General features: G+C 37.8%; 1 protein-coding gene across 7 annotated transcripts in view; it reads left to right on the top strand.

Moving 5' to 3' along the window:
* atp8b2 (ATPase phospholipid transporting 8B2) overlaps positions 1 to 24,497 on the top strand; it is a 142,695-nt gene that overhangs the window by 57,883 nt on the left and 60,315 nt on the right. For 5 of the 7 annotated variants that reach the window (XM_028794033.2, XM_028794030.2, XM_028794031.2 and 2 more), the window contains 3 exons: positions 5,347 to 5,460; positions 20,657 to 20,755; positions 23,732 to 23,793. In XM_028794033.2, coding sequence (XP_028649866.1) covers positions 5,347 to 5,460; positions 20,657 to 20,755; positions 23,732 to 23,793 — 275 coding nt within the window. Of the gene's footprint in view, positions 1 to 4,481; positions 4,572 to 5,346; positions 5,461 to 20,656; positions 20,756 to 23,731; positions 23,794 to 24,497 lie in introns of those variants that run through there. The other 2 variants (XM_028794034.2, XM_051923263.1) reach the window with 2 other exon arrangements.

The following is a 24,497-nucleotide window of genomic DNA, read 5'->3' as shown; positions in this document are numbered from 1 at the left end:
GAATGCCAGGTGTCACTTTTGGAGGAAACCAGGCACTGCTCATCACCAGGCCAATACCATCCCTACAGTGAAGCATGGTGGTGGCAGCATCATGCTGTGGGGATGTTTTTCAGCGGCAGGAACTGGGAGACTACTCACGATAAAGGGAAAGATGACTGCAGCAATGTACAGAGACATCCTGGATGAAAACCTGCTCCAGAGCGCTCTTGACCTCAGACAGGAGCGACGGTTCATCTTTCAGCAGGACAACGACCCTAAGCACACAGCCAAGATATCAAAGGAGTGGCTTCAGGACAACTCTGTGAATATCCTTGAGTGGCCCAGCCAGAGCCCAGACTTGAATCCGATTGAACATCTCTGGAGAGATCTTAAAATGGCTGTGCACCGATGCAACCTGAAGGAGCTTGAGAGGTGCTGCAAAGAGGAATGGGTGAAACTGGCCAAGGATAAATATGCCAAGCTTGTGGCATCATATTCAAAAAGACTTGAGGCTGTAATTGCTGCCAAAGGTGCATCGACAAAGTATTGAGCAAAGGCTGTGAACACTTATGTACATGTGCTTTCACAATTTTTTTATTTTTAATAAATTTGCAAAAACCTCAAGTAAACTTTTCCATGTTGTCATTATGGGGTGTTGTGTGTAGAATTCTTGAGGAAAAAAATGAATTTAATCCATTTTGGAATAAGGCTGTAACATAACAAAATGTGGAAAAAGTGATGCGCTGTGAATACTTTCCGGATGCACTGTATTTCCTGTACAGGTTTACAGTAAATCTACAGTAATTTACAACAGGCCATCTCAGCATTTTTTTTTTTTTTTGCACTGGTCAGCCATTAAGTGTTTTTTTTTTGTAGTAGTATTTTTATTACATTGTAAGAATGTCAACCTAACAGAAGCTCACAGTGGTTGTTGTTTTCGTTTTTACTACACATTTGTATCACTGTTTTAAGAACCATGTGTATGTCAGTGTTTTAGTGTTTCCATTTTTAGTTTATATGAAATGTGTGGACAGTTTTTTTTGTAGAGAAAAACATTCTGGGATCCCAGTGTCTGTGTTGTATCTAGACAATTTTCTAATCTCATGATGGTACCTTTGGTAGTTTTGCCAATCTCTTAGTATTATAAATTATAGATATTCCAGTGGATTCAGGATGTATTCAGATCCATCAATTTCTGCACTCTTTAAATTAGAAATAATATATGTACTGTATATAAATTCAATAACCCATAATAACAAAGTGAAAAAAATGTTCTCAGAAATGATTGCAAATTTTATTAAAACTCAAAAACTGAAATCTCTCATTCATGTAAGTATTCTGACCATTAAGTCAGTACTTTGTAAATGCCCCTTTGGCAGCATTTACAGTTGTTTTGAGTCTTTTTGGTAAGTCTATACAAGCTTTGCACACCTGAACTCTGACAGCTTACACCACTCTTCCTGGAAGATTCTCTCAAGCTCTGTTAGATAAGATGGGAGACATTTGTAAACTGCCATCTTCAGGTCTCTTCACAGATGTACTATTGGGTTTAAGTCTGGTCTTTGGCTAGGCTACTCAAGCACAGTCAGATTTATCTTGAAGCCACTCCAGCATTGACTTGGCTGTATACTTAGGGTCATTGCCATGCTTAAATATGATCTGCCACCTCAGTCTGAAGTCATGTCACTCTTAATCATGTGTTCTTCAGGGACTTCTCTGTATTTTACTACATAGATCTTTCCCTCAATTCTGACCAGTCTCCTTGTTCAAGCCACTGGGAAGCTCCCCTGTGGCATGATGTGGCCACCATCCTACTTTACTGTAGGAATGGTATTAGGTAGGTGATGGGCAATGCCTGATCTTTGCCACACGTAATGCTTGTAATTCTCCACACATTGAGAGCATGAAGAAAAAGATTCTCTTGACTGAAGAGTCCTTTAGATGGTGTTTGGCAAAATCCAAGTAGGAATTAGCCACTGTGCCATAAACGCCTGATTGAAAGAGCGTTTCTGAGGTGGTCATCTTTCTGATAGTTCTCTCATCTCAGCAGAGTAATTTTGAAGTTCTGTTAGAGAGCCCCATGTCACAGTACAGCTTTGATTGTCACAAAAAAATATAGCAGAATATAAATATCATCGGCACAATAGCATAGAAGGGATAAATAATGATAACCCGCTAATAAATAAAGGATAATATGAGATATTGGAAATCGGAATACCATTGAACACTTTTATATACCATTTGGTGCATGGATCACAATATGACCAATCCCAGTGTGCAAAAGAGCCTTACAATTACATTTATCACAGTCGACAAATCACTACAAAAGAGATTATATATACTGTATAAATGGTGAAATGTCCCAAGATGCCCACCACTACCCAGAAAGTCTGGAAAATATCAAATCCATCTGATAGACCTGTGGTAACTATAACTTATCTGGTGAACAACCATAAAATAAAATATCTCCACCTGATTATTGTGATTTCATGAGGTCTACTGGATGATGTAAACTGTTCCAGTATTAAATTTAGGAAGCCATGATACATATGTCAATTCCAAAAAGAAATTGAGTAAGATTGCTGCTGTATATGGATCAGGAATAAAATCTCCAATGCATTTTGGAACCATACTGGCCCCTTTTCCAAGGATGATCTAATCCAATTGTGCAGCAAAGCCACTTTAAATTGTAGAACAAAACCAAATACACAGAAAGAATTGTATTAAGAAAAAAGAGGCAACAAATCAAAAATTATGTCAAAAATGTATGTACATATCCAAAAAGCAGAAGTTACTGACCTGCTGCCTTTTGTAAACCGGTAACTATCAGACAGTGCACATACATGGACAGCATGTGTAGCTTACACCAACAAACACACTAACAGAAATAATGTAGAATTTAAAGACAGCACTGCAGGGGTTTTAGATTTAAAAAAAAATCCAAAAAAACTCCATGGGGGTGTGGATGCACTGCTTCCAAAACTATAAGTTTTAGATTTGAAATGAAATGCTGCAGCTCTGTAAAATATCATGGGACCAACTGGTTTAGTGGCCCTGTTTCAATTTTTATGTTCAGAGATTTTCACACAGCTCTTGTAACCTTGACTACATAGTATAAAGGGCAAGTGCAAAACAGTAGGCAAATTAGTCCTAATGTGCTACAGTCTGCCTGATTTTTTTTTTTTTTTTAATGAAATGATAAAGAAATGGTTACTTATAATCTTGTCATCTTTAATATCATTAGCACAGCAGCTCCATTTAAGACAAGAAAAATGGCCAATTTTGCCAAAACAGCTTCCATGTTTCTGTGGCGGTAGATCAGAGGTCTTGACTACTAGATCTCTAATATTTTAAGTGTGTGAAAATGAAAATAGTGGAAGTAACTTCAGAATGTGCCAATGCCTTAAAATGCTGTGTTGCATTGTGTTCGAGTGTATTGAATATGTAAGGGAGCAGGCAAATCTAACTGCATTATTGTGGCAGGGTGAAGATAACAGAATATCAAGGTGAGTGTGCAAAGCCTGTTTATAAGCAATTCAAGTTATTTTTGATTTATAACCCCTAACCTTGTTAAAGTGGCCATTAAGTTATTGGTCACTTCCTTGATCAAGGATGTTCCTGCTTGGTTACTTAGTTTGGCCAGATAGCCAATTCTAGCAAGAGTCTTGGTGATTTTAAACGTATGTGCTTCTGGGAACACTCAAAGCTTTAGAAATGGTTTATACCCTTATTCTGATCTATGCCTCACCATGATTTGATTGCGGAGGTTTAGAGAGAGTTCCTTGGACTTCAAGGCATGGCTTTTGTCCAGGCATGTAGTGTGATTTTTGGGGCCTTATAGACACAGGTGTGTGCCTTTACAAACTATGTCCAATCAATTCAGTTTGCCATAGATGGACACCACTTAAATTCTAGATAAACTTAAAGGATAATTAAAATAAGCAGGATACCCTAGGCCACAATTTGGAGTACCAAACAGTCAGAATATTTACAATAAATGGCAGATTTCGATTTTTCATTTTTATTAAATTTGCAAATTTTTCTGAAAACATTGTCATTATAGGTTATTGAATGTAGATTGATGGGTAGAAATGGCAATTTTATTAATTTAAAACTAAATCTACAACATAATGTGCAGAAAGTGAAGGGATTTTAATACTTTTTGTATCAATTGTATTGCCTTAAACTGAGTAAGTCTTGCACAGTCTTTTGATTTGGTATTATGACTAAGGTGGAAATGTTGTGTTTGAGATTTAAATTCACCACATTTTGTACAAGGAAAGGATTCTAAAGTAGTCTTGTCTAATAAGATGGCCATATTGCTGATTTCTCTTTAGTGTACTGTATAAAAACACCAGCAATTTGACTGGCTCAAGGTCTGAAACACAAATGTTTTTAGAATGTAGGCCTTTAAGAGGTTCTTTCTTTAGATAACAAGCCAGAAAGACATCCCAGAGCATCTCATCTGTCTTCTTCATTTTCTGCTTTGACAGGTGTTGTTTGCTCTGGGGTGGGTGGCAGGATTACACTTGCCCATTAAGGTTTTACAGAACACAGAATTCCATGCTGTGAAAGTTAGGATGTCAAGAGAGGTGAGAAATATGTAGGAATAAAAAAGAAGAACTGGATACCTAAATGAAATGTTTTATGAAGGCTTCTGTTTCACTTTCTGATTAAGTCGTATAATTAAAAACTGTAACCTTCTTTGTTCACATAATGCTCATGTAGATTTGTACAAATGCACTTTTTATGCTTCATGTTTAGTGTGTTTTGGTTGTGGTTTTATATCCGTTATTTTACGTTGGTAAAAGAAAGGAGACATTTCAGATCTTCTGAAAGCATTTTTTAAAGGTTGCAGTATTAGTTTATATGGTAACTGAGAAATATATTTCAAAAATACTGATTTTTCTAGTGTAGAATATACAATGTAACTCTACTTCTGTTTATTAGCTTTAGCTGTTTAGTTTTTCATAAGTAAAGTCTACCCTCTACTGGTGTAATGTGGAATTAAACTTTTACCTATCTGATCATGGACGCCATTAGGTCCTCCAGTGTTTGGATTATATCAGTTAGGGTTTGTTTTTGTTTTGTTTTGTGTGTTTAATGAAAGGAAACTGTACTCCATAGGCATTTAAAATAAGAAATTTTGAACAATTCTGGGTTGGCTAAACTAAATAAATATTATGTGAATAAAATAAACAGAGATTAAAATTCTGGGAAACAGAATTCAGCAGCCATTCCCTGGAGAACTGTAAATAATTGAAATCATTATGAAAGTTAACTTTAAACCAATGTGGCTGCTGTGAGATAAAATTAATGCTTTGTTCTGGGTCATTTTTATTTATTTTGCTTTATTTTTGCCCCCAGAATAACTGCATCAAGACATCTAAATACAATATCATCACATTTCTACCTGTCAACCTGTTTGAGCAGTTTCAGGAAGTGGCAAACACTTACTTCCTTTTCCTCCTCATATTACAGGTAAGTAAATGAAAATGTTACATAACTAAGGAGTAATGCTAAATAGTGTTCTGCCTTGACAATATAAGGATCAAATTAGCCATTTTAAAGCACATACTATTGAATGCATTGAACAAAGTTTTCCTTGTTGTTCTAGGACCAGTAATGCATTTACTAGTTTCAGACAGTTTGACAGATTTAAGGACAAAGCTTCATCCCTACTGCCAGAGTCCTAAATAGCAGGTCTAATTTCCTAAACCTTTTCCAGTAATCAATATAATATATACAACATCTATCAATGCACTGTGGCATAAAACACTGTAGCATTTTGCTGTCATGTTGTGGGCAGGGGTTAAGAATTGGTCAAGGAGCTTAATGTCACTTGTTGCTCTGAAGTAAACTTAGAGTGAGAATTCCTTATTCAAGAGATGCCACTGGCTTGCTCTTTAATGTAGGCCATTGTTTCTGTCACTTCTTCAACAGATGCTACTGTCTCGCTGTTTAATGAAGGCCATTGTTTCTTTAGAGCTTTACAAGTTTGTCTTGGAAAACCTCCAAAACCTCCAGTCTTTTACAGATAATCTATGGAGTATTCTGAAAGTGTCACATATGTTGTATATACACCTATATTAAACAGTTTTGTGTTTGTGTGTGTGTATATATATATATATATATATATATATATATATATATATATATATATATATATATATATATATATATACACAGTATACTGACCTCTAAATGACAGACAATAAGCCAGTAGCCAACACACCAAGAAACTGTTATGTTTAATTGAAGGTCTTGGTTATATTGAGAGTTACTTATTTTTTATAAAGTTTTTGCACATGTCTTGGTGCTTTATCCTCCCACTTAAATTTGACCTAAGATGTTATACTAAGCAATTATGTTTATATTGGATTCAGTATTGAGCAGTTTATCAATTTTCATGGTATTCTTTCATAGAAGAGTTTAGGAGCATAACTCCAAAAAAGGTTGGAAGATAGTAAATAGTCTTTTTCCTGATTGGACACGGTTGAGGTCACTGGAATTCTGTAGCTCCCTTTAAGGCATATGTTGGAGTTCTTAGCTTCTGGCTTATTCCCGAGGATGGAGATGGACAAGCTAGGAGGTACCCTGAGCTCCTAAACTCTCCTCCATTTTTATTTTTTACAGTGCATGTGCTGCTGAATTTAACCATGACTTTGTAAGACATCTTATTATCAATCTTTAATATTGTTTTTTTTTTTGTATCAGTAAGGTGCTACTGGAGTATGTGAATTTCCCCTTGGGATTAATAAAGTTATCTATCTATCTATCTATCTATCTATCTATCTATCTATCTATCTATCTATCTATCTATCTATCTATCTATCTACCTACCTACCTACCTACCTACCTACCTACCTACCTACCTACCTACCTACCTACCTATCTATCTAGTCATTGCATGCACAACCTGTATCAAAATGTGTCTTCTTTTTTTTTTTTTTATGATAAAGCCCCACTTTAAGTGCAGAAACGTTTTTCTACATTGAGAGCAGTGCAATTTGTGAGCACTGAGAACTCAGCTATGCTTGAGAGGAAAGAATGACCAGAGACTTTAGTCTGTTAATGAAACTGATAGCTGTAGTATTTTGAAACCTGCTCAAAAAGACAAAATATCAGTACACAATCAATAAAAATAAACAGATATAGCAGAAGGTTAGGACATGGCCAAAAATATCAGCAGTAAGAACAAAATACAACAGATCGAATCATAACCAAAATTGTCAGGCAAATACTGTTTCAGAGGTCAAAGAACAGCTTAGCACTATGAAGATTAGAAAAAGTACTGAAAGCCACATAAACAAAATTCTCTTCAGTTAAGCCAAACATTGATGGTGATGAGCCTACAGACATATAAAATGTATTTGGGTGAATGCCAGTTAATTACAGTCACCATGTAACTAAAAATAAGAGTTGTGGCTAAAGACAAGGGACACACAACTTGATGCAGGCAAGTGTGATGTACAGAAATATTCTACAGAAGTTAAGAGTGATGATTGTTTAGAAAATAGTGTGATTAAAGTAAAAGGTGACATATTGGAAGCGCAGGATAAAAAAATAGACCACTCTTTCATTTATTTGATCATTTTTGTTGGAATTCGATTAGAATTCATTGTGCACTATTTGAGAGAAAGTGCAAAGTACTAAACAGTACCAACATTAGTGTTAGAAACATAATATATGGTAACCTGACAAATGAATGGGGTAATGAGATACAGTGCAGTTGTTTAGGTTACTGAAAACATAATGTGTATTTTGAGGTGAGTAATGGAAGATGTATCTGTTTTAATGTGTGAAAAAATATTATCCAAGGAGAAAAATTGTTATTTTTCTAATGACAACTGTCAAACTATATGTTTCAAATTTACTTGTATTGTAATGAACAAAAAATATTGTTAACTTTGCAAAACTTAGTTAGCCTCTGGCAGCAGCAGCTTGCCCATGTACTTCAATAGTTTCTGAAGCATATTTTATATCTAAAATAATCTTTACAATAGAAAACGATAGTAACTTGTGGTTGTTGTCATTCTAATTTATAAGTGATACATATGCATTTGCCATGTAAAGTTGTGTTCTAAAGTTAAGCGTTTTATATAAATTTTTAAATATACATAGTCTGTCCAGGTGTTTGTGAAGGAATAAATTTGACTTGAAAATTACCAAACTTATCCTTTAAATTGCCTTCAGTTAACTTTCTAAGTAACATTTTTAACATTTTCTAGTCTTTATCAAGAAGTACAAACTATCAGTTTGCGCAGATGGTTCAGCATATGTACTCTATGTGTGTATGTAATGTACATTAATGTATGGGCTAGAAGAAACACAACTAAAAATACCTAATATTCAGAACATACACATGGCTGTCATGAGATTCTCAATGGTATGCAGTTCTTTCAGTTGTAAACATTATAAAAAATCAAGAGTGTTAGAGAACAGCAAAGTGGAAACTTACAGTGCACCTGGAAAGTATTCACAGCGCATCACTTTTTCCACATTTTATTATGTTACAGCCTTATTCCAAAATGGATTAAATTCATTTTTCAGAATTGTACACAACACCCCATAATGACAACGTGAAAAAAGTTTACTTGAGGTTTTTGCAAATTTATTAAAAATAAAAAAACTGTGAAATCACATGTACATAAGTATTCACAGCCTTTGCTCAATACTTTGTCGATGCACCTTTGGCAGCAAGTCTTCTTGAATATGATGCCACAAGCTTAGCACACCTATCCTTGGCCAGTTTTGCCCATTCCTCTTTGCAACACCTCTCAAGCTCCATCAGGTTGGATGGGAAGCGTCGGTGCACAGCCATTTTAAGATCTCTCCAGAGATGTTCAATCGGATTCAAGTCTTGGCTCTGGCTGGGCCACTCAAGGACATTCACAGAATTGTCCTGAAGCTACTCCTTTGATATCTTGGCTGTGTGCTTAGGGTCGTTGTCCTGCTGAAAGATGAACCGTCGCCCCAGCCTGAGGTCAAGAGCGCTCTGGAGCAGGTTTTCATCCAGGATGTCCCTGTACATTGCTGCAGTCATCTTTCCCTTTATCCTGACTAGTCTCCCAGTCCCTGCCATTGAAAAACATCCCCAGAGCATGATGCTGCCACCACCATGCTTCACTGTAGGGATGGTATTGGCCTGGTGATGAGCGGCGCCTGGTTTCCTCCAAACGTGACGCCTGGCATTCACACCGAAGAGTTCAATCTTTGTCTCATCAGACCAGAGAATTTTCTTTCTCATGGTCTGAGAGTCCTTCAGGTGCCTTTTGGCAAACTCCAGGCGGGCTGCCATGTGCCTTTTACTAAGGAGTGTCTTCCGTCTGGCCACTCTACCATACAGGCCTGATTGATGGATTGCTGCAGAGATGGTTGTCTTTCTGGAAGGTTCTCCTCTCTCCACAGAGGACCTCTGGAGCTCTGACAGAGTGACCATCGGGTTCTTGGTCACCTCCCTGACTAAGACCCTTCTCCCCCGATCACTCAGTTTAGATGGCCGGCCAGCTCTAGGAAGAGTCCTGGTGGTTTCGAACTTCTTCCACTTACGGATGATGGAGGCCACTGTGCTAATTGGGACCTTCAAAGCAGCAGAAATTTTTCTGTAACCTTCCCCAGATTTGTGCCTCGAGACAATCCTGTCTCGGAGGTCTACAGACAATTCCTTTAACTTCATGCTTGGTTTGTGCTCTGACATGAACTGTCAACTGTGGGACCTTATATAGACAGGTGTGTGCCTTTCCAAATCATGTCCAATCAACTGAATTTACCACAAGTGGACTCCAATTAAGCTGCAGAAACATCTCAAGGATGATCAGGGGAAACAGGATGCACCTGAGCTCAATTTTGAGCTTCATGGCAAAGGCTGTGAATACTTATGTACACGTGCTTTCACAATTTTTTATATTTTTAATAAATTTGCAAAAATCTCAAGTAAATTTTGTTCACGTTGTCATTATGGGGTGTTGTGTGTAGAATTCTGAGGAAAAAAATGAATTTAATCCATTTTGGAATAAGGCTGTAACATAACAAAATGTGGAAAAAGTGATGTGCTGTGAATACTTTCCGGATGCACTGTATATGGTTTTAAAATTAAAGCATGGGACCATATGCCTAGAATAATTCAACTTTATGTGATTTGTTTCTGTTGTAAAGATATGTTTGGTCTGATTCATCTCTATAGAGGTATGATTGCCTAATTAGCAACAGAAATATTTGGTAAGCAGTTAAAGCTTGTTTAACTTTGATAGTCCATCCATCCATCCTCTTCCGCTTATCCGAGATCGGGTCACAGGGGCAGCAGCTTGAGCAGAGATGCCCAGATTTCCCTCTCCCCAGCCACTTCTTCTAGCTCTTCCGGGAGAATCCCAAGGCGTTCCCAGGCCAGCCGAGAGACATAGTCCCTCCAGTGTGTCCTGGGTCTTCCCCAGGGCCTCCTCCCGGTTAGACGTGCCCGGAACACCTCACCAGGGAGGTGTCCAGGAGGCATCCTGATCAGATGCCTGAGCCACCTCATCTGACTCCTCTTGATGCGGAGGAGCAGCGGCTGTACTCTGAGTCCCTCCCGGATGACTGAGCTTCTCACCCTATCTTTAAGGGAAAGCCCAGACACCCTGCGGAAGAAACTCATTTCAGCCGCTTATATTGGCAATCTTGTTGTTTCGGTCACTATCCATAGCTCATGACCATAGGTGAGGGTAGGAACATAGATCGACTGATAAACTGAGAGCTTTGCCTTGCAGCTCAGCTCCTTTTTCACCACGACAGACCGATGCAGAGCCCGCATCACTGCGGATGCCGCACCGATCCGCCTGTCGATCTCACGCTCCATTATTCTCTCACTCGTGAACAAGATCCCGAGATACTTGAACTCCTCTACTTGGGGCAGGATCTCACTCCCAACCCTGAGAGGGCATTCCACCCTTTGTCGGCTGAGGACCATGGTCTTGGATTTGGAGGTGCTGATTCCCATCCCAGCTGTTTCACACTATGCTGCGAACCGATCCAGAGAGAGCTGAAGATCATGGCCTGATGAAACAAACAGGACAACATCATCTGCAAAAAGCAGTGACCCAATCCTGAGTCCACCAAACCGGACCCCCTTAACGCCCTGGCTGCACGTAAAAATTCTGTCCATAAAAGTTATGAACAGAATGGGTGACAAAGGGCAGCCCTGGCGGAGTCCAACTCTCACTGGAAATGGGTTTGACTTACTGCCGGCAATGCGGACCAAGCTCTGACACCGATCGTACAGCCCTTATCAGGGGGTCCGGTACCCCATACTCTTGGAGTACCCCCCACAGGATTCCCCGAGGGACACGGTCGAACGCCTTTTCCAAGTCCACAAAACATATGTAGACTGGTTGGGCAAACTCCTATGCACCCTCCAGGACCCTGCTAAGGGTGTAGAGCTGGTCCACTGTTCCACGACCACACTGTTCCTCCTGAATCCGAGGTTTGACTATCCAACGGACCCTCCTCTCCAGGACCCCCAAATAGACTTTTCCAGGGAGGCTGAGGAGTGTGATCCCTCTGTAGTTGGAACACACCCTCCAGTCCCTCTTTTTAAAGAGTGGGACCACCACCCCGGTCCGCCAATCCAGAGGCACTGTCCCTGATGTCCATGTGATGTTGCAGAGGCGTGTCAACCAAGACAGTCCTACAACATCCAGAGCCTTGAGGAACTCCGGGCATATCTCATCCACCCCTGGGGCCCTGCCTCCAAGGAGTTTTTTGACCACCTCGGTGACCTCAGTCTCAGAGATGGGGGGAGCCCACCTCCGAGTCCCCAGGCTCTGCTTCCTCATTGGAAGGCATGTTCGTCGGATTGAGGAGGTCTTCGAAGTACCCCCCCCCCACCGACCCGTCCAGAGTCAAGGTCGGCAGTGCACCATCCTCACCATATGCAGTGTGGACACTGCACTGCTTCCCCGTCCTGAGATGCTGGATGGTGGACCAGAATCTCCTCAAAGCCATCTGGAAGTTGTTCTCCATGGCCTCTCCAAACTGCTCCCACGCCCAAGTTTTTGCCTCAGCAACCACCGAAGCCGCATTCCGCTTGGCCTGCCGGTACCTATCAGCTGCCTCCAGAGTCCCACAGGACAAAAGTCCTGTAGGACTCCTTCTTCAGCTTGACGGCATCCCTCACCACCGGTGTCCACCAACGGGTTCGGGAATTGCCGCCACAACAGGCACCGACCATCTTACGGGACACAGCTCCGGTCAGCCACCTCAACAATAGAGGCACGGAACATGGCCCATTCAGACTCAATGTCCCCCACCTTCCTCGGGATGTGGTCGAAGTTCTGCCGGAGGTGGGAGTTGAAGCTACTTCTGACAGGTTACTCTGCCAGACGTTCCCAGCAGACCCTCACAACACGTTTGGGCCTTCCAGGCCTGACCGGCATCCTCCCCCACCCTCGAAGCCTACTCACCACCAGGTGGTGATCAGTTGACAGCTCCACCCCTCTCTTCACCCAAGTGTCCAAGACATGTGGCCGCAGATCCGACGACACGACCACAAAGTCGATCATCGAACTGAGGCCTAGGGTGTCCTGGTGCCAAGTGTACATGTGAACACCCCTATGCTTGAACATGGTATTCGTTATGGACAATCTGTGACGAGCACAGAAGTCCAATAACAAAACACTGCTTGGGTTCAGATTGGGGGGCCATTCCTCCCAATCACGCCCTTCCAGGTCTCACTGTCATTGCCCATGTGAGCATTGAAGTCTCCCAGCAGAATGAGGGAGTCCCCAGAAGTTATGCCCTCTAGAACTCCCTCCAGGGACTCCAAAAAGGGTGGGTACTCCAAACTGCTGTTCGGCGCATACGCACAAACAACAGTTAGGACCCGTCCCCCCACCCAAATGCGGAGGGAGGCTACCCTCTCGTCCACTGGGGTAAACCCCAATGAACAGGCTCCAAGTCGGGGGGCAATAAGTATGCCCACACCCGCTCGGCGCCTCTCACCAGGGGCAACTCCAGAGTGGTAGTGAGTCCAGCCCCTCTCAAGGAGACTGGTTCCAGAGTCCAACCTGTGCGTCGAGGTGAGTCTGACTATATCTAGCCGGAACCTTTAGATCTCACGCACAAGCTCAGGCTCCTTCCCCTTCAGAGAGGGGACTTTGATAGTCGTCTTAGTTTATTAATGAAGGAGTAGTGGCATTTGAAATGAAATACAGTATCATTTGATTTTCAGTTTGTAGAAGCCTGCACAATGAGAGAAAATTCATCCAAATTATAATACAATAATGTATTACTAAGAGTAAAAATCGGTAAAAATTCACTTTTTGTTTGTCATAAAAAACAGTTGGATTGGCCTGCTTATTTAAGTCATGTGGAAAAAAAGATGTTGAAAGTATGTAGTTAGCAATGATGTGGATATACTGTATAAATCACCAGTAAGCAACATAAAACAAAATAGAAACTATTTACTATTGATCAAGTGTCCTAAAGCCAATTTTACATTACATGACTTCTAGTCAGAGAGGTCATCAACCATGATGACTGCAGTTGCTTATCCTGTCACCTGAGCACGTCATGTTATATGACTGAAAATTACAGGGTTTGTCAGATAAGACAACTGTGAGATGACTTTGAAGCACAGATTCACATTTCCAAAGCACTGTGAGTTCTCCCATTTTTCTGACAGCCAATAATGTGTTGCCTGGCGGATCAGGTGCACATACAAAGGCTTTACAGGTATGGTGAGTTCAGCTGCAATCTCTGCACTAATTTCTCCTTTGTTTCATCCTGTCATAGTACATAAAACACATAACATTAGGCAGACAAGTCTGTTCTGTTTGTCAGGTTCAAAACACCCATGTTCCTTATTCCTCATAACTGTATTATATACATTGTACTTCTGGGTTTGACACTCATTGGTTGTCTGCTCCAAAACTTTTAAGATAAAATCAGGTCTGTTTGATTTTGTTTGGGCAAGTTGCAGACTGGTTATACTGTGTTGCTGGGTATATCAAGCTACATGACTGACAGTCATGGGAGTGTGATGCAAATGACCTGTTAAGATTATAAAAATGAAGTCTGCAACTGAAATTCACTGGAAAAGGTGTATTATGCAGCATGGCTTTCATACTAAATATCTTGACAAAGATGTTAAATGCCTTTCTGGAGGATAAAGCGTAACACATCTTTCAGTGACACACATTAATTTCTGATTCTTTGACCTCCATCTTTTTTTAAATACTCCGTTACTCTTGGATTATTTGGTTTTCTTCCTAGAAAGCAAAGTATAAATATGTCAGTGCACATAGACCTTTGTTTTTTTAATTCCTACCAGATATTATAAACTGAGTACTTCACGGTCAAGAGTACGCAACATATTTTTTAAGTGTATCTTGAGCACATGAACACGTGTCCCAAAATACCCCCTATTTTAGCCTCAGAGTTTATAAAGGCCAGTCTTTTATCCATTATGCAATAGTGCCTTTCAAGTTTTATTTTCTTGAAATTATTTGTATGCATTGTCCATTAACATTTCTTTTATATATGTTTATTAAGTAAAATCCTGATTTTTATATATCCTTGTTAGCCCTGATGTTCACTGGAGGCACCAATTGATACAGAATTTATACACAAGGTGGTCTAATTTCTTAGCGGTGTTTTTAAAAACACTTAATCACTGAGACTACTGATGTGCCTGTAGAAGGATGTTATTACTGATTAAATTTTGCCATAGTTATTGTATGAAATTATTTTGTGTACTTTTTGTGCGTTTTGATGTTTGTACAGTTTTTAACATATCCTCCAAGATCAGCTAGTATTCTAAGGAGTGATGTTTATCAATGTCAAATACCTGAAGCAATGAAAAACTCAGAACGGAAAATGTACTGATCCTTTGTTTCTCAATGCAAGTTTAACTATTAGAGCACATAGTGCCTTAATTAGACAAGCGTAACAGCTAAAGGGGCTTGTACGTTTTTCTTTCATGAGTCATGTTATTTCTTATGCCTGTTCCTCTTATACTTTTTCAAAGTTAAATTGACTGCAGATGTTTCATAGTAAATCACTGATTTGTTTGTTATGAGGCTTTAGACAAAACTAAATTTGTTTTTGTCTTTGTGCTCAGCATTTCATCCCTGGAGAAACAGTAGAGTAGTGTGGTTCATTTGTACAAGAGTGCATTGTAGCTGCAAGTGATGTTCTTAAATGTACAGAAGTAAACTTAGCTTTTAATTTTGAATGTTAAATGGCAGGACATGTATTCCAAAGGACACACAAGACACAGATTACAGTACATTTCTTTGAACATCAGCTAGCAAAGGATCGATGGACTAGTCATGAATAATGGTCTAGTGTACTCATGCTCCCCCACCCATATATATTTTAATTGGTAAAAAGACACTTGTAATGAGTGGACTACTTTTTTTAATCTCATGCCATATGAAGCTTAAAATAGGTGCATGTCTCATGCCCACAGTAGATAGCTAACTAGACTAGATATTTGTTATTCCTACAGTTTGTGTCTGTTTGCTTAATTTTAGTGGCTTAACAACAGAAAATTTCAATCTGTTTTTGAAGCTGCTACTTCCACTTGTATTGGGCCAATTTAGTGATACCATTTAATGTAACATACATGTCCATCAGATGTGGGAAGAAAACCGGTGTACCCAGGGAAAACTTCATATAGCCATGCAGACTCAACGTAGGCAGTGTAAGAGGTAGGATTTGTCCTTTGGACTTTGAAACTATGAGACAGCAGCTCTAAATGCAGCATCACCATCGTTCCACTGAGCAGAAAAGAATAAAATCAATTGGTCAAGACAAAACTATTCTGTAAGAAAATGATCCATAAATTAAGTATATTTGAATAGATCCAGGACTGTCATTCGGCAACCATGAAGTACACTAGTGAAGGGATATCTAATTCAGAAATATCTTCTACTTGCACATACAGTACATCTTGGATAACAACATTAACCATATAGTCTCTAAACATAAAAGGTCAACAGTTAACACAAGAAAACTGAAATCCCACGTGAAGAATACTCCTGAAGATGTAACAGTCAACACTAAAAAGTTGTTTACGTGGTTCTGTAGGATGTGAATGTTCAAGGAAGAGGCTAGGTGTATGGCATGGGGGAAAATAAGTATACAGATCTAGCAGCAGCAAGCACGTAATTTGCTGTTTTCTTAAGTTTTTACCATTGAAGTCTGTAATGTTTGTAGTTAGTAGGGTCAGCTCAGGGTCCGAGCAGTAAAATTTCTAGCTGACAATGGCAGACAGCAAAAATAATTTCAAAGATTCCCTGATAATCGATAACCATTACAAGTAAAAACTGACACTTTTGATTGTGGGCTAAATGATTGATACTTCAGTAAATTAGTACTGACATATTGATTTTGTTTTTAGACACTTTTGGAAATCATACAAGCAGTTAATTATCTGTTGGCTGCAGAAAGAATGTGAAGCTCTTAAATTTCCAATTAATCAGTTTTCAAAGAACTACATAGGACAGATAAATAAAAAATAGCAATTTCTGGCTTCTTGTATACATAGTGTTTTGAAGTGGACTTCCTTCTTAGTTTATCTGAGTGAACAAGAGCAGGCCTGAGCAGTAAATTATTCAGTTTGATCTCAATATACAGTTGAGAAAGGTTTGGTCAAGGTTTGTGGACAAATAAAATGTCTAAAACTAGAGTGACTGACTATAGAAAATGAAAAGCACAAGACGGGAATGAATTAAAGGGAAGGTCAAACTTAGTGCTTAAAAATGGGGAGGCAATCTGTGTTTGTCCTATATCAGTGACTCTTCTGAATTGGCATGTAATCTTCCCAAATTAACACAACTCTATTATGGTACCTAGATATAGAATTGAGCATTATTTTATGAAATATGCGGAATGTGATTGCATTACTTATAAAGCTGCATGTTTTCAAACCTAGAGTGGTCTTCCAATTTTTTCTGTTTGTGTACTTCTTGTCTTCTGGTAGGTTAAAGAATTCTAAAATGTTTTGCTGTAGTGTTATAATTTTGTTAAGCACTTAAAATACTCTTCTTAATGCCTCTTAACATTGTAGCATTATGTAACTTGTATGGCTAAGACCAAATTGAAAACTTCAACTTCAAGTTAAAAGTGGCCTCTCAGACTCAGTTCTTTTGTTTGACTATTTCATTTGTTAACTTTGTATTTTTTGGTATATATTTTTATAATCTGAATTAATGAAATATGTGATTCACTTACTTTTGCACATGTTAGAAAATGTATCTTAATACAGTATATGTGCATCATTCCTTTAAACACAATAAATGATTGAATTTAAATATTTTAATTATATTTTAAATATAAGGACTAATTCTCATTAAACAAAAAAATAAAATTGAAATGTAACATTTTGAATACTTTCAATAAGCATTCTGTATGTTGTTTGAGTCTACTTTATACATATGCACACACATACATATTAGCAGGCAAATCCAGGAACCTAGAATCACAGTTTATATCGAGCTTTCCCCAATCTTCCTGTTTCTGAGTGACGTTTTACTGGTAACTCTGATGTTCTTTTGTATTTCAAGGATGTCCTTGTTAGTTGGTCAGTTGGTGACTCAGAATGTGTCTATTATTTGTGAAGGCAGATATGTAAAAGAATGTACTTTGAGATGAACTAGCATTTCAATTCAGTGTTGGTTCCTGACTTGTGCTCAGTAATCCTGGTATAGTTTTTGACTCCTTATGAACCTGTAACAGAAAAAAACAAAAAGTTAAAATGGGTCCATGGCTGGCGCATGATTTAATGAACAGTGTATGTGTACTACTGCAATATTTTGTTTTAGTAATGAATTGCCTACAACTGATAAAGAATACATTTAGATATCTCAAGGCGAAAATAGTGCAATTGTTTCTTGTTTTTGTGGATATAGTGATAGAATATAATTCAATTATTATGTCTGCTAAAAAGGACTTTCTTAATGTGCTTATGATAGAAGTTATGCACAGTGAGAAGTATTACATTTACATTAAAGTAAATAATCTAATTTCCTTGGAGTCAGAATCTATAATATCAGATCTGGCATTAGAAGTGAAACATTAACATGTCACTTTCAGAGGAAAACACAGTTATTATCTTGATTATGCATGCTAGTATAGGCTTATCTAATCCAATTTTACTAGTCTGGTTATTATTTTCAATGTCCTGGAGATAGTGCCTGTCTCCTTTTACTCTATCAATCAGGTATTTATGTGAAACAGAGATGAACTTTTCAGATGAAAATGCTTTTCATTATTATTGTGTTTGTTGTGTACCTAGATCTTGTATTGTTTTTTGTTATCTATTTTATGTATAGTTTTTTCTTTGGTTACTTAGTAATATTTTGTATTGTGATCTCAGGAAATGTCATTTGTTTTTGCAGTGCCCTGTGTCATTCATTAACCAAACAAAAATAAACTATAGTCACAAGATTTTGTCATTGCTTTCGGTTATTCTTTAGAGATAAACATTGTGTAGTGGCTGTTGTCTTCCATTCATGCTTAGTGTTTTATTCTGGGGTGGATGCCTTTAAAAAGTACATAATCTAAATAGAGTAAATAACCTCTGTTACTGTTTTTTTTTTTTTTTAACACTTGGGAAAAATTTGGAAAGACTACAGTATTTAGTGAAACTATTCTGAAAATTATTTAATTTGAGTAATTTGCCTTCTTAGAACTGTGTAGTGTCAGCTTTTATAGTAATCCCTGCTGTCTAACAGACTGGTCCACGATAAGGTTGGAGTATCCTATTAAAACTGTTTGCACATTTGGCTGCACTATCACTCTACAAGTCTTTAGGGTTAGGGTTAGACTCTCAGAAACATTTTTCTGTCTGCAATATTGAAATAGCCTGGCCAGAGATTTAATCAAGTGTGACCATGTTGCACTCAGTGGATTACAGCTGGCCTGATGCTAGGGATGCCCCTTCTGTTTCTCCCGTATCTTCAAAATCTATTTTTCAGACACCTACTATTGGTTACCTGTCTCCTTTTTCTGTTTAGTACTCCCTTGTTCACAGTTCTATTTTTCTCAGTGGCACTGTTACATGAATCTAATCTGTAGTGCTCCTTACCACATATTGTACTTATCCCATGCCTATTGAGACTGCAAAACCTGACACACAACATTATATATACTTGTGGTATTTGCATATGCTGTGTGTGCAATGTATTTTCAATGACATCTAATATTAATAAGCTAAAGTGTTTGCCTGGTTTAATGTTTCATTATTTATAGAGATCTAAACAAAGATCTCAACTTTACTTTGAGCTATTGTTTACTATCTGTATATACTTCCTTTTAAAACCATATAAATCAATATTAAGGTATTTTTACTTGCAAAATATTACCCATTGCAGATGCACATATTCTCATGCTCCGTGTCAATGTCAGTGAAAGAAAGTCCGAGTAGCATAACAGCAAACAAAACAAGAAATAGACAAGACTTCTAAGATTGTTAGGCTGAAAGGAAAAACTGTCAGTTATGGAAAAAGAGGTGAAAGTTTCCTATTATGAATGTAAATTAAATTTCTAAAAACAACATTAACAGTAGCAATTCTGCTTGGGAGGTGTTAGCTCAGTATAGACTTTAAAGTTTATCTCCCTAGAAATGTTCTCCTTTCCTCTCTAATTCAGTGTGAGAATTTTGTAGATGATTTAACAAAATCACTTTAATAATATCTTTGTTATTAATCCAGTGTGTGTATTTAAATACTGAAATATACGTCCTTGTCTTATTTCTCTAGTTGTTCCTACTCATCATTGTGGCGTCAGTTAAGTTGGGTTAAGAAAGGGTTAAAGATGAAGCAGGAACAAGTCTCGAAAAACATAGTTTAGGAATGTCAGTCCGTACAGGGCATGTCAACTTATCTGTACTCTCTTTTTCCATCTGGGTAATTTAAACGTTTTTGTAATTCTGCTGTCAATGTGTTTTGTGAACAGTCAAATATGATATCTTCACCCTTGCACTGCGAAAAAACTTTGTGATTTCAGTAACAGCTATTTTACCATTTTCCTTCACAACTCCAATCTTTTTGTTTCATCAGCTGCAGTTTTCTTATTCAGCAGATCTAGTCACTGTTGTATGCCAAGTGTAGCTGATTTCTTTCTTTTTAGCATATTCCAACTGATTTTTTTCCCCTCAGGCTGTAAGTTTTGTATTTCTCCTTTCATTGTCAGTTTTCATATTGGCTTAGAAGAGCGCACACTCCAATGGTAGATACAAGTGTAAAGGTTAAATGCAACACTACTCATTCACAGCTCTTTCTCATTACTCGGTGAGGGGCCATGGAGCAGGAAAAAATGTAACGTTTTAAAATATTAAAGCCTAAACACCAATCGAAGCGAACTAGAAATAAAGAGCAACTTATTATAGATATGTCTCATATCTTTTCATCTCCTATCAGAGTTTCTTGTGTATACAGCAGAATTTGATTTTGCTGCTCTTTAACATGCAAGTTTCAGAAAGAATAAAACAAACTAAACCAACGTGGAACGCATACTGTGAGACTCATTCTGTCAGACTGCAGAAGCATCCTTGAAATGATTTTGTCAGCTAACTTGACAGCAAAAACAAGTTAAGCTTTTTCCAATATTTTTGCTTTTTGTGTATACTACTCAAAGACTGAAACAACTAAACATATGTAAAATAAAATTTATAATTTATTTATTTATTTTATTATAGTTGATTCCACAAATTTCCTCTCTTTCCTGGTTCACTACCATTGTGCCTTTGGTCCTTGTGCTGACTATTACAGCGGTTAAGGATGCCACTGATGACTATGTGAGTATTTCCATGGCCTTGTCTTTATTCTGAGAGGTCTAAATACCTATCTTTGTAAATTTTGTGAGATCACTTGGCAGTGGTCATTCATTAGCGCAGCATGTGTGCTTTTTGCTTGTTCTTTTCATATCCATAGCAGTAGAGTGTTGTACTGTGTTAGCCATAGATTGATATAGGAAAAAGTAGGGTGAAATGACACCTTTTATTGGCTAACTAAATAGATTACAAATGCAAGCTTTCGAGTCAGCTAAGGCCCCTTCATCAGGCAAGGTGTAACAAATAAACTGAAAAATACTCTAGCTTATATTGGGACAGCAAAGTGATTTTTTTTTCTTTCATCTTAACAACATTTTTGTTCAAATATTAGCAAAATGAATACACCTGAGATGAATTAACCCTGAAAGAAGAGAACAATGAACTAATAAAATGTAGAGATAAGATAACCATCACTAGAGAAAGTCCTGTAAGGTTTTTTTGAAGTGCATTGTCTGTAAGATAAGCCACTGATGTAGTCATTACAGACAATGCACTTCAAAAAAACCTTTAAAGGACTTTCTGTAGTGATGGTTATCTTATCTCTACATTTTATTAGTTCATTGTTCTCTTCTTTCAGGGTTAATTCATCTCAGATGTATTCATTTTGCTAACATTTGAACAAAAAGGTTGTTAATAGGAAAGAAAAAAATCACTTTGCTGTCCCAATACAAGCTAGAGTATTTTTCAGTTTCTTTGTTACACCTTGCCTGATGAAAGGGCCTTAGCTGCCTCGAAAGCTTGCATTTGTAATCTATTTAGTTAGCCAATAAAAGGTGTCATTTCACCCTACTTTTTCATATCCAGTAATTTTGAGTTCTGTCTGCATGATATCCTTTTATTAATATCACTGTCATTTTTTTATTTTTTATCATCACAGATTTTGTTTTCTGCCTTTTACTATTAGTAAACATGATCACTATTAATATTTGCAGTGTGTTGCAATGCAGTTTATTTGGTATATAATATCAAATGTTATAGCATACTCACTTTAGTATTGAATGTAAACTCCCTGTGCTACAATGCAGGTCCGTACTTTGACATGAAAACAATGGTAACACTTTACGTACTGCAAAAATTCATCTATTACTCATTTACTCTTATGTTATGAGACCTTAACAAAGACTTCTTTTGAATTTATGACACTTGCATCAGTAAAGGAAATTAATCTGTGCAACATTGCCTACTAAAATAACTTTACTTTGAAATGGTCAGAAGTGTCTTAAATGAAACATTTCTTTTGATATTGCATACTTCGATATATGGCCCATGAATCCTTCATATTCATGAGAAATTTTGCCAGCATATCAAATGCCATACTGCACAGAGATGAATAAGATGTTTACTGATGCTTTGTTAAGTATCATTAACACCAAAAGAAGCCTTTGTTAAGGTCTTGTTACATAGGTGTAAATGAATAATAGATGCATTTTTGCAGTACCTAAACTACAGTGTTACCAGAACAATCACACAGACCATGAAGTCCTCCTGTACAATGTCAGACCAGGCCCTTTTGATATGGAGGCACAAGATCATTACCAATAACTGGGCATAGAAGACATCGTACAATTCAGTCCCATGCATGGTCGTTCAACAGAGTTGGGGAAGTTACTTAAAGAAATTAATTCATTGTAAATTATTGATTACCTCTCTGAAATTGTAATGGGATTACTTTACTCATTACTGCTTGGAAAAAGTAATTGTATTACTAGTTACTTTACTTTTACATTACTCTGTAAACCCAAGCAAATATGTTCCAAATGGAAAGTGCAAGGATCACACCCAATTGTCCTTTCAGTATTTTAATAAGGAGGAACAAATCAATAACAGAGGTATATACTGTAGTTCATAAAAATAGTTTATGATAAAATAAAGTTTAATTAAAAAAGATCTGATTTAAATACTTGAATGCAGCAAAGTTGTTTCTAGAATGGCGGCCAGCAGACAACGGCACTTATCAATATGTGTGGCCAGTTACCGCACTGTTTACTGCGTAACACAGATACTCCCATGTGTTTGTGTTTCATCTGTGTGGTAATCAAAAAAGAACACAGGACATGCAAGATGATGTCCCTGATATTGTTTGTTGTGGTCATTATCCCCTCTACAAACCCTAGACCTGGATGGGCATAACAGCTGATAACCACCCAATACTATGATACTCAGCATGGACCCTGTGTCCAAAACTGTCAGTCATTCCTAGGCAGAATCTGCTTTTATCACTGAAAATGACAGACCATCATTTCTCTCTCCATTGAGCTAATTCAATGTACTACTGCAGGAATGTTTGATGGTAATGATAAGTGAGTGGTATTTTTACGAGGGGAACTTGCAACACCCATTCTTTTTCAAGACGATGATTACGTAGTGTATGGTCCAAGTAGACACTTATGGTAAGGCAGTAACTTATGCTTGCTGCTGTAGCCATTTGGGTTGCAACAGCCTTCCTTTGGATGTGCTGCTTTGACTTACATCCATATTTCTTGATTACCAAATCTGTGGTTGTGGTCATTCTCCTCTTCCCATTAATACCAAATGTGATGCATTGTGGACACCTTATTTAACAGAACACCCTCTATACAATCCAGCTCAGACTCCCTTAATTGCACAAACAGTGCACATTGACATCTGCCATTCATAGTATTACAGTATCTGGTAGCACAGAGTGTTGATGGAAGTGATGTGAGCTTCACTATGCTGTGTATTGCCATGGGGTGCTCCAGAAGACTTTGATCACATTTTCTGTGCTCAGTCTTTACCGTATTGTACTACAGTATTAGAAAACTGGTTTGCTTTTGGGTGTTCTTTATTAATTTACCACAAACATACAAATCCTTTCCCAAACTGTTTGAGCTATAACCGTGCAGATAGATGGAAACAATAAACACTGACTTTCTTTTTCAAAAAATGAATAACCAAAGCATATTTTTCCTTTACGTTTAGTTTCGCCATAAGAGTGATAACCAGGTGAATAACCGACAGTCTCAGGTGCTAATAAATGGGATGTAAGTATCTCTTTTTAGATTACTTTTGTGCTTCTTTCCTTGTGACCTTTAGTAGTATATTACAATGTCAACTGTGTTTTCTTAACTTCCAAGTTGTATAAAGTAGCTTTTTTTAAATGTTCATATTGTTTGTCTTTAATTCTGTTTTTCTGCATATGAAAATAGCCATTTTTACGAAATGATGTAACGTGGACTATCATGGAATGATGAAAGTATTTATGCAGTTGGTGTCCATGGGGATTGGTGTGCATTTAAGCCATAGGACCACACACTCAGAAGTTATTACACATACTCTTACAGAATACCATTTATGCATCTCAACACAATGCCCATAAAATAGTAATGACAAAATAAATACTGTACTGTCTCGATGCATGCTCAATAATCCAGGTAAGGAAATTCTAGAAAGTTGATTCAGTTCATCTGGACATAGTTCTTTTCCAGGGAGATACGTTACATCACTCATCCTAGTGACTTCCCCAGTCTCAGTCTCAATGGCAGCATTTCTTCAGCATTTCTCAAATAAATTGAAAATGTTTCTGTGTTATTCATTTCACTGAACAAACTCATTGGCAGCAGCATTCATATTCACCTGGGAAAGTACCTTTCAGTGCATATGGATGTATTTCAGATTGTTAAGCCTCCTGTGAACCATTGTAAAGCAGAGGTTTGTTTTATGACACATTAAAATTTCACATTTAGTG

This window comes from Erpetoichthys calabaricus, chromosome 2, assembly GCF_900747795.2.
Source record: "Erpetoichthys calabaricus chromosome 2, fErpCal1.3, whole genome shotgun sequence".
NCBI lineage: Eukaryota > Metazoa > Chordata > Cladistia > Polypteriformes > Polypteridae > Erpetoichthys > Erpetoichthys calabaricus.
Note: the sequence above shows the minus strand (reverse complement) of the source record. Positions and strands in the feature narration are given on the sequence as shown.